The sequence below is a fragment of the Phaseolus vulgaris genome, chromosome 11 (genome assembly GCF_051622355.1).
Source record: "Phaseolus vulgaris cultivar YP4 chromosome 11, ASM5162235v1, whole genome shotgun sequence".
Taxonomy (NCBI): Eukaryota; Viridiplantae; Streptophyta; class Magnoliopsida; order Fabales; family Fabaceae; genus Phaseolus; species Phaseolus vulgaris.
This window is the reverse complement of record NC_143508.1, coordinates 31,867,329-31,876,944: the sequence shown is the minus strand read 5'-3', so window position 1 is coordinate 31,876,944 and position 9,616 is coordinate 31,867,329. Positions and strand designations below refer to the sequence as shown.

Genomic DNA, 9,616 nt, shown 5'->3' with positions numbered 1-9,616 from the left:
AGTGTCAAAGCTGGAGTTTTATAATTCCAAAAATTTCCGATACACGCAAGGCATTCCTTTGAAAACTACTATGGCATCGTTTGCCATGTCAGTGCCTCTACGTTATCACTCTTAGACAAATAATTTGTCCAGATACATACAAAACTTCTTCAGAGGTACACTGTGCTCTTAGAGCTTGAGTTGAAAACAAGCACATTAATTAGTTTACCATTCAAAGTTATCTTTACTATAAATACCACAACACAATATATTTTTCATACATTTCACTAGCCAACCTCAAGCATTTGTTCCCATAATTGTCACACTACAGTACCCATCATGGTTACCAAATTTCATTTGTGTCATATTTCACTTGCAATGCTTTTCTGCATGGCGTTCTGGGCTTTACAAGTCACATCTCGCACTCTGCAAGATGCCTCCATCTATGAGAGGCATGAGGAATGGATGGCTCGTTATTCCAGAGTCTACAAGGACCCTCGAGAAAAGGAAAAGCGTTTCAGGATATTCAAGCAAAATATGAATTACATTGAAGCCTTCAACAATGCTGCCAATAAACCTTACAAGCTAGCCATTAATCAATTTGCAGACCTCACCAACGAGGAGTTCATAGCACCAAGAAATAGATTCAAGGGGCACATGCGTTCCTCAATCATAAAGACAACCACTTTTAAGTACGAAAATGTGACATCAGTACCATCCACAGTGGATTGGAGGCAAAAGGGTGCGGTGACACCGGTCAAGGACCAAGGCCAATGTGGTAAGTCCTGGATAATTCAATTCCCAAGTCAAGTCAAATTACATTGAATCATTACTATGTAACTATTAATTTACTTTGCATTGTAGGTTGTTGCTGGGCGTTTTCTGCTGTTGCATCGGCAGAAGGAATTCATCAACTCACCACTGGAAAATTGATTTCTTTGTCTGAACAAGAACTTGTTGATTGTGACACAAAGGGTGTGGACCAAGGTTGTGAAGGTGGTCTTATGGATGATGCTTTCAAATTCATCATCCAAAATAACGGACTCAATACTGAAGCCAATTACCCTTTCAAGGGCGTTGATGGAACCTGCAATTCAAAGGCGGCATCTAGTCATGCAGCTACCATTCGAGGCTACGAGGATGTCCCAGCCAACAATGAGAAGGCACTGCAAAAAGCTGTAACCAATCAACCAGTTTCTGTAGCAATTGATGCTAGTGGCTCTGACTTTCAATTTTACAAGAGTGGTGTCTTCACTGGTTCATGTGGAACAGAGTTGGATCACGGTGTCACTGCAGTGGGATATGGTGTCAGCGATGATGGAACTGAGTATTGGTTGGTTAAGAACTCATGGGGAACTGAGTGGGGTGAAGAAGGCTACATTAGGATGCAAAGGGGTGTAGATTCTGAAGGACTGTGTGGCATAGCCATGCAAGCATCGTACCCCACTGCATAATTATAAAATTTAGACCCTGTTAAGCTATTTTCAATTCTACGTATCTTTTTCACCATTGATTTCTGCTGTTGGTCGTGTATCTTATTAATCAATTTATCCAATGAAAAAGGAGTCATGGTTATGACTTAAAAGATTCATACAATACAAACTAAATTATCGTAACCACGACACAAGGAAGCTAAATACAAAAGTAGTAATGAAAATTTGTTATCCATTAAGCAAAAAGTGCAGACTGAAACTAAAATAGAAAATACGGAGGAGCTGCTTTAGTGATTGAATTCATGCCATATAAACAAAAGAATTATACAATTTGATTTTGTCATTCTGTTTCTTTTCCCACTTTCTCAAGAAAGGGAAAAAACTTTACAAGATGAGGAGATGCCTATTGTACAAAATTTCTCCACTAATCTATGTCAGTCTTCAAGAGTGAAATATATTGTCAATTTAAGAAAGAAGTTATACGTTGGAAGACGTCGTCGGTGCAAGGAATTGTGAGGCCACCCATGGGATGATCATATCCAAATTCATCTTCAGCCTGACTCAACAAGCCTTGAAATGAAGGTTGGTTCAAGTATGATATGGCAATCACAAACCGCTTTTGTTTCTCTCCAACATACACTGCAAGATAGCCCTTTGGGACTTCTGAAGATTTTGAAGCTGCTTGGCTAGCTGTGAATGATGCTCGTCGAATAGCAGGTAATCGAAAACCCATTGTTGTGCTTGATTGAATGAAGTAGAAGAATCCCAAATCTTAAAAGAAGGAATCCAAGTGTTGAAGCTTGAGGTTTGCAATGGCATGTGTTGTTTGTGAAGACAAAGGGATAGTGTATATATAGTTTTTACGATTGTTCATTCATTAATCGGTATTCTATAATTTTATAGACTTGCTGTAAACATGTTTCTCAAATTATGTTGGATTGCCGCTGGAATGTATTTTGTGGGTGATGAATTATAAAGCAAGGGATAACGAAATATCATAGATCATTATGTTCCTGAGGTTGGAGGAATGCATATGTTATCATTACAAGAAATGTGCTTATTAGCATGGGCCAAAAGGAAACGTTAAGTGTAAATAGCGGATGCAAAAGGGAAGTTATCGTAGACTTAGTGTTTCATGGATTTTGGAATCTAATGTTGTGCACACAAAACAATAATGTGGACCTATGTATGGACGCAAGTAGCATCGACTAGACGGTTACATAGGCTTCGCAACATGTAATTTGTGTGTCGGCCTAGGATGCATGGAGTCCATACAAGACATAAGTAGAGTCGGCCTAGCCTACACGAAGTCCACACAAAACACGAGTAGAGTCGGCCTAGATTACATCCTACACAAAATTATATTTTATATTATTTATTTAGATAAGATGTCTGCTTGGCAGAAGATATGTGCAAGGTATCTATGATATTGCCACTAGTACAAAAGTTTAAAACAGTGACCCATCATTTAATGCGTTTTTACGGTGAGACTCTGTCTTTCAAAACGCAGTGGCATTTTTTAAATTAACCTGATTTAAGAAGGCGGTTGTTCTTGCCAGTTGACTCTGATGGCTAGTTTAGGCTCCGCCTGTCTCCCCTGAAATCTTCACTTCTCTTGGTTGTTGGAGGCTTTACCTGTAGAGACAAAGGGTGCCCTTAGGACCGTTTGCATTCTGACGCTCAAGTTAGTAAGGGCTTATCAAAGAATAAGAAACAACTAATTTCAGTATTCAAAAAGTGTATTCAGAATTGCGTACCTTCACCTGGGACCTTAAGCCCCTTTTATAGAGTATCGCTAGGTTACCACTGTTAACCACCTTTTCTCCCGAGAATCCTATCTCTAGTGAGAGTATATTCAATAAAAAGAATTTTGTTATAGTGTGCGTAATCTTATCTACACAGCTGTGTAGAATTCTATCTTCTTGGAGTGCAACAAACCCTAACAGAATAACCACCTGGGCATCAACGAAGGCAACCACTCTTGGGGTCCAAGCTGTTTTCAAGTACATTTTCCTGCTTTTACGTATAACATATGCAATGGCTCCAGAGAGAATAAAATCTCAACTGGAATATAACTGGGAACATTATCTTTTACCTTTAAGGTGTAGACCGCAAGTCATCACGAATGTCACTCCTATCTCTAAGATTATATCATGCAACAATCAACTAATTGTGACCCTCTGCACCATGCATGCATAACGTTCCATAAACCCTAACGCACTTGGGCTTGGGCTTACACATAATGCTTTTCCTATGCGGGACTTGAATGCGCTAAATGCACCCCTAGATCCCTTGACACCTTTAGCTGGCCAACCAAGCCTTATACGCGAATAATTATATCGAATGCATGAATGTGGGTTATTACTCAAGTACCTGATTCCAAGCGCGTGGCCCATCATTCTGGTCTACCACACTTACCATAGACCTGGACGTGATAAGTATACCCCTAGGCCTATTTAATGTCTTTACCTCAACAATTCACAAAGGATTATCCTATATGCATGTATGAGAGTCAATATATACGTATACTTGGGGCCCAGTCACAAGGCCAATGAAACCCATGTGCCGAGCTGACCTGTCTGAGGGAAATGCCGAAGTCTGACCGGCAAGCTCTAAGCGCTACGAGTTCCGGTCTAGTACACAAGCCCCCAGGCTCGAGTTGAACTTGCTTCGACGATTTGGCTATTTTCTCACCCGAGTTGACCTACACGGTAAATGAGTAGCGCCACGTGCACAGTACCTTGAGTTGATGTCTCAACACACTTCATCGTGCGCTTCCACGTGACTCTCATCAACGGTCACAAAACATTGCCGCTTACGCTCCCCTAATACAATAGAGTTCTAGAAACTTAAACGTCTCCACTGTTTCATTAGCAATTTTCGCGCTTCTCTTCAAACTTGCTGCACCCTTGTCGTCGTCCACATAATCTTGTCTCCCAAATCTTTTTGGTCATCACAAAGGTATTAACTTTATCTTGCCCTATTCCCATAATGTGCTTTTATTGCTTTCAGTTTGCTTTTACTCACTGCGCTGGGATCGTTCACACCTTGTGATATTGATATTACCGTTGACACTTGTTCTCTTTTCTGAATGCATGCATAGTTGGAATTTGAATGTATCTATGTTTCTTGTTTGTTTGCTTGCTCTGGTTTTAGATGGATTATCGGTCGAAATATCCTTGGGCCCTTGAGAAACTCTTAACCGAAACCTCAGGTTTTACTTCTAGTAAGACAATAGTGGACTATAGAAAAGCTGAGCACAAAAAACACCCCAAGAGAACCATGTTTGGTAGGGAGCATGATAGGCTCATACGCATAGTACCCTGCGGGGAGGGTGAACCCGTATGTAGTGATGAATCCACAGACCCCGAGGGCCCCTTTTGTTTCTTTTATTCCACCCTCTTCCAGATAATCCTCCTCTGTCTTCCCTTATTCTCCTTTGAGAGGGCCTTGCTTACCGAAATCAATGTTGCCCCTGCCGAGCTTCACCCAAATAGTTGGGCGTTTGTGCGAACCTTCTCCATACTTGGTTCCCACTTCGGGGTGGATGTCTTTTTGTACTTCTTTGAGGCCAAGCGTCCAGGCCGCACACTCTGAGTGTCCTTCAATGGGGTTGCTGGGAGATCTTTGTTATCTCTCTTCCAGCAGTCTTATAAGAGTTTTAAAAAGATGTTCTTCAAAATCCGAAGCACAACAAAGGGGGACCCAACCCTTCTGGACGGGTTCCCTTTGTATTGGACCCAAAAACCTATCTTTCAGGGCCCTAGACTCCTGGATGACCTACCCCCACCTAAACGTGAGGTGTGCATCCATCTCTCCAACTTCAATGTGGTTTTTGATACTGCCTTCCTGATTCAAGAGGAGTTTTCCCCAGTAATACTCAAAGCTTATATTGGTATCTTTTTATTCCTTATTGTGCTTAGGTATTGCTGTTTTTTTGTATAGCTTGGCATAACTGCTGATTTTGTCTTGGTTTATTGTTCAGACAACATGTTGGATGCGTAGAAGAGGAAGAACTTAGCTACTTTGGTCAGGCAGAAAAAGGCTGCAGCAAAGGTGTCTCCTGCCGAGGACCACAATAAAATGGCCATAATTGAAGTGGCGGCCTCAGAGGATGACGAAACAGGCTCTGGACTCCTCTTTAAGAGAAGACGAAATAATGTAGCCTCCTTTTCTCACTCAATTTTAGGCAACGCGCTCTTTCACTTTCTCATTCTCCAGTCTCATACCCCTCAACTTTCAGGGAAGTTACACTCCTAGAGGGCAAGGAGGAACATACTGAGGAGGAAGGACTGTGGGACCCTTCCGCAGATCCCGTTCTTACGATCCAAAAAGCCCTGTTCCTCCTAAAATAAAAGAGAAGTTGGATCCCCTAGAGGAAAACCAAATTCTAGAGCAAACCACAAGACAACTGGGGCAAGCGCTAGCCACGAGCCGCATATTTCTTGCCAAGCTGAAAAGCGCTGCCCAGGGTGAAGCTTCTAAGTGTGAAAGACTTGCCTAGCAGGTAAAGGGTCTCACTCTAGAGTTGGAAGAGTCAAGGAAAATCTACCAAGAGACCAAGGTCCTCCTCTTCAACAAATCTCAAGAGGCCTTGGGCGTCTATGCGAGGAACAAGGACCTCCGTACTGAGGTGGAGTCGTTGAAAGAAGAAATGGCCAAGTTGTTGGCCACTTAGAAGGCAGAGCTAGGTCAAAAGGATGAGTTGATGGCTAAAACCAAGGAGGAGCTCACGGATGATGTCGCTAACTCATATGCTACTGGCTTCAAAGACGTTGTTGCCCAAGCCGTAAGTGTCTACCCTGATACTGACTTCTCCCAACTCGGTCTAGGAAAAGTCATGGTGGACGGGCACTTGGTGTATGAGGATGAGGAGCAACCTTAAATTCCTTGTAGTCAAACCCCTTTTGTGGTCTTCAAAACAATTGCACATGTGTTGTATATATGCGTGCATAGTTTATTTATGCCATTATGTTTTCCTCCTACATGACTCGACTAACTTATAATGTATGCTCTTTAACATATATGACTATCATGGTCTAACTAATTGTTCCGTCCGGTTGACCGGGACGTCTTCGTGCGCGACCTCAACCGTCAGCTAGGGACTCCTTCCCACTGGTTACCTGTGGATTCCTGCAAAAAAGAGGACAAAGAGGCGCCCTAGCGGCCGTTTGCACTCCGACGCTCAAGTCAGCCAGCAAGAAACACCAAAACTATTCACCTACGTCTCTGAGCACCGCGTATGGCACTCTGAAGGTGGTAAAAATAACTGTGTATTGTCTCCTTCAGGCAAAAATATTCCCCAGTCACTTGTACGTAACCTTGAAGCACGAGCAAGCAACTAGAGAGTTCTCTGGTAAATTTGCCAAAAGTTTCCCCCCCTCGTTTTCAACATTCCCCGCGCTATTTAAACCTCCCAAGCATTTAAAGCGCCTTAAAGCGCTTTTAATCACAAACGTAACGCACTCATTAAAGCGTTTAATTAGAAAACGTAGCGCATTTAAGACGTTGAAACGCTTGGGAGCCATCATAGTGCCTGAACGCTCGAAACGGAAACTGTATTGAATGATTTTAATTACCTGGCACCTGACCAAGGGGTGTTTCCATTCTGACCTGGCTGTTGTACAGGTGGAGGGCCTCACGACGCCGTGACCCCATCTGGGGGCGTTTCTGCCCAGCTGGGGACGTTTCTACGCGTGAGTCCTCCTGCTCGGGAGTGCTACTGCGCTAGGGTTGACTTTTTGGGTGCCAACTCATGCCCCCAATCATCTAGTCACTTACTTTGAGAGCGTATCTGCCCTCCTCTCGTACCCCGCACCCGTCTACCCTGGGCGTGACCTCCTCTTGGGTCGTATCTGTCCCAAAGGCGTCTCTGGGGCGGCAAGGGTACTTCACGAGTCAGGCTGCCCTACACTGGTGTTTTTACTATGGCCTTGAAGCCACCTTTCTCTCCTCTTTATTACTGTTCCCTGGTTATACAGGGTTTGGGGCCTTCCCACGGCGTCGCCCCCTCTATGGTCTTTCCTACCCATGGGTATCGGGGAATCACACCGTGATTGCCTTGCTTAGCACTGTTTGATCTGGCGACGCCCTGGTTGGGCGACGCCTTCACCTAGGCGACGCCTTGCCTTGGCGACGCTTCCTCTTGGCGATGCTGGCACTTGGCGTCTCTCCACCTAGGCGACGCCTTGCGTTGACTTTGACTCTCCAGCCGTTGACTTTGACCGTGACTTAGTCAACCCCCGGATAGGGGACGGTACACCAATTAACGTGTTTAAAGACTCTACGTCCAAGCAAAATGGATATCATGATTAGATCTAATTAGCATGGCAAAAGTGGATATAAATAGTTATTTTAAACAAGATAATTATCGTACGCAGTCATCTTCAGGACGACCTGTACCTGATGGTTGTAGTTGACATTTCCACTTTACCGGTCTTTTCCCAGGCTCACACCAAAACAATGGCGAGCTGCAATTTGAGGGTGCCTTCGCTCAGGATGAGGTCCCAAATGCTTAACGGTATCTTTGGTGAGCTGCTTTCAGTCGGGCTACATCGAATCTTTGGTGAGCTACTTTCGTTTAAGCTACACCGAATCTTTGGTGAGCTTGGTTTCGTATGTGCTTCATCGAATCTTTGGTGAGCCTAGTTTCGTATGCGCTACACCGGATCCTTGGTGATCTTGTTTCGTATATGCTACACCGAATCTTCGGTGAGCTTGTTTCGTTTATGCTACATCGAATCTTCGGTGAGCTTGGTTTCATATACGCTACACCGAATCTTTGGTAAGCTTGTTTCGTATACGCTACACCGAATCTTCGGTGAGCTTTCGTATACGCTACACCGAATCTTCGGTGAGCTTGGTTTCGTACATGCTACACCGAATCTTCGATGAGCTGGTTTCTAATGATGACACAATGACAAATCATCTTTTTCTTTCAAATATCTTTTTTATTGGGCGACCTCGTTTAAAAACCCTCGTGAAGGTAAAAGAGTGTCCTCTTAATTGTTCGTGATTGACATTATACATTAGCTGCAATAAAATTTAAGACTGGCTTCATTCCATGTTCGGGGTATAGAACCCCCCTCTAGAGTCTCGAGCTTGTAAGCTCCATTCCTAAGTGCTTCTGTCACACAGAATGGTCCAGTCCATTTGGGAGATAACTTGTTTTCAAACTGGTACGGTTGAGCTTTCCTCATGACCAAGTCGGCAACCTGGAATTGTCGAGGTCTGAGCTTAGACATTTGCTTTTGCTCCACCTTTCTTTTTAAAGCTTCGGCTTTAATGCACGCCTACTCTTGTACTTCATCAAGTAGGTTGAGATTCATTTTTCTCCCTTCATTGGATTCCTCTGTCACGAAATTCTGGAACCGCGACGAGCTCTCCTATATCTCTACTGGGATCATGGCATCCGATCCATATACTAGGCTGAATGGTGTCTCCTTTGTAGTGGTTTGAGGAGTGGTGTGGTAGGCCCATAGAATTCGCGGAACCTCTTCTACCCAACTCCTTTTTTCCTTCTCAAGTCTCGTTTTTAAACCTCTGAGCAAAACCCTGTTGGCAGACTCGACTTACCCATTGGTTTGGGGGTGTTCTACAGATGTGAATACCTGCCTGATGCCGAGCTCGGTGCACAACTTGCCGAGCTGCTGGCTTGTGAACTGGGTACCATTATCAGACACCAAGCACCTTGGAATCCCAAAACGACAAACTATGTTCTTCCATACAAAGTGTTGAACTTTATGGGCGGTGATCTATGTTACAGGTTCAGCTTCTATCCACTTGGTGAAGTATTCAACAGCCAGTACCAAGTACTTCATTTGTCAAATGGCCAACGGAAAAGGTCCCAGAATGTCAATGCCCCTCATGTGAAAGGGTCACGGACTACTGACCGATCGCTATTCCTCTAAAGGTGCATGATGCCAATCAACGTGTTTTTGGCACTGCGTGCACCGTTGCGCATACTTCATACAATCTTCCCGCATAGTCTGCCAGCAGTACCCTACTCAAACAGCTTTTAGAAAGAGAGATTGCCCTCCGATGTGGCTCCCACTAATTCCCTCGTGGAGCTCTGCCATTATACGTGTACATTGATCACCGCTTACACAAGTCAGAGTAAGATGGGTGTAACCATGCCTAAACAACTCCCCATTTATCAAAGTGTACCTTCCCGCGTTCTTCTTCACAATGTTGGCCTCCGTAGG

General features: G+C 43.8%; 2 protein-coding genes across 2 annotated transcripts; one reads left to right on the top strand and one right to left on the bottom strand.

Annotated features, from left to right (window-relative positions):
- Nucleotides 1-249: 249 nt before the first annotated feature.
- On the top strand, nucleotides 250-1,564 carry LOC137823861 (senescence-specific cysteine protease SAG39). The gene is made up of 2 exons (XM_068629171.2): nucleotides 250-757; nucleotides 844-1,564. The coding sequence occupies exons 1-2, from the start codon at nucleotides 319-321 to the stop codon at nucleotides 1,431-1,433; spliced, it is 1,029 nt and encodes a 342-aa protein (XP_068485272.2). The 5' UTR covers nucleotides 250-318; the 3' UTR covers nucleotides 1,434-1,564.
- A 108-nt stretch (nucleotides 1,565-1,672) lies between these two features.
- LOC150023188 (auxin-induced protein 6B-like) lies at nucleotides 1,673-2,266 on the bottom strand. The gene has a single exon (XM_090297540.1). It carries the CDS (start codon nucleotides 2,143-2,145, stop codon nucleotides 1,873-1,875), a length of 273 nt encoding a protein of 90 aa, XP_090153666.1. The 5' UTR covers nucleotides 2,146-2,266; the 3' UTR covers nucleotides 1,673-1,872.
- Nucleotides 2,267-9,616: the final 7,350 nt, after the last annotated feature.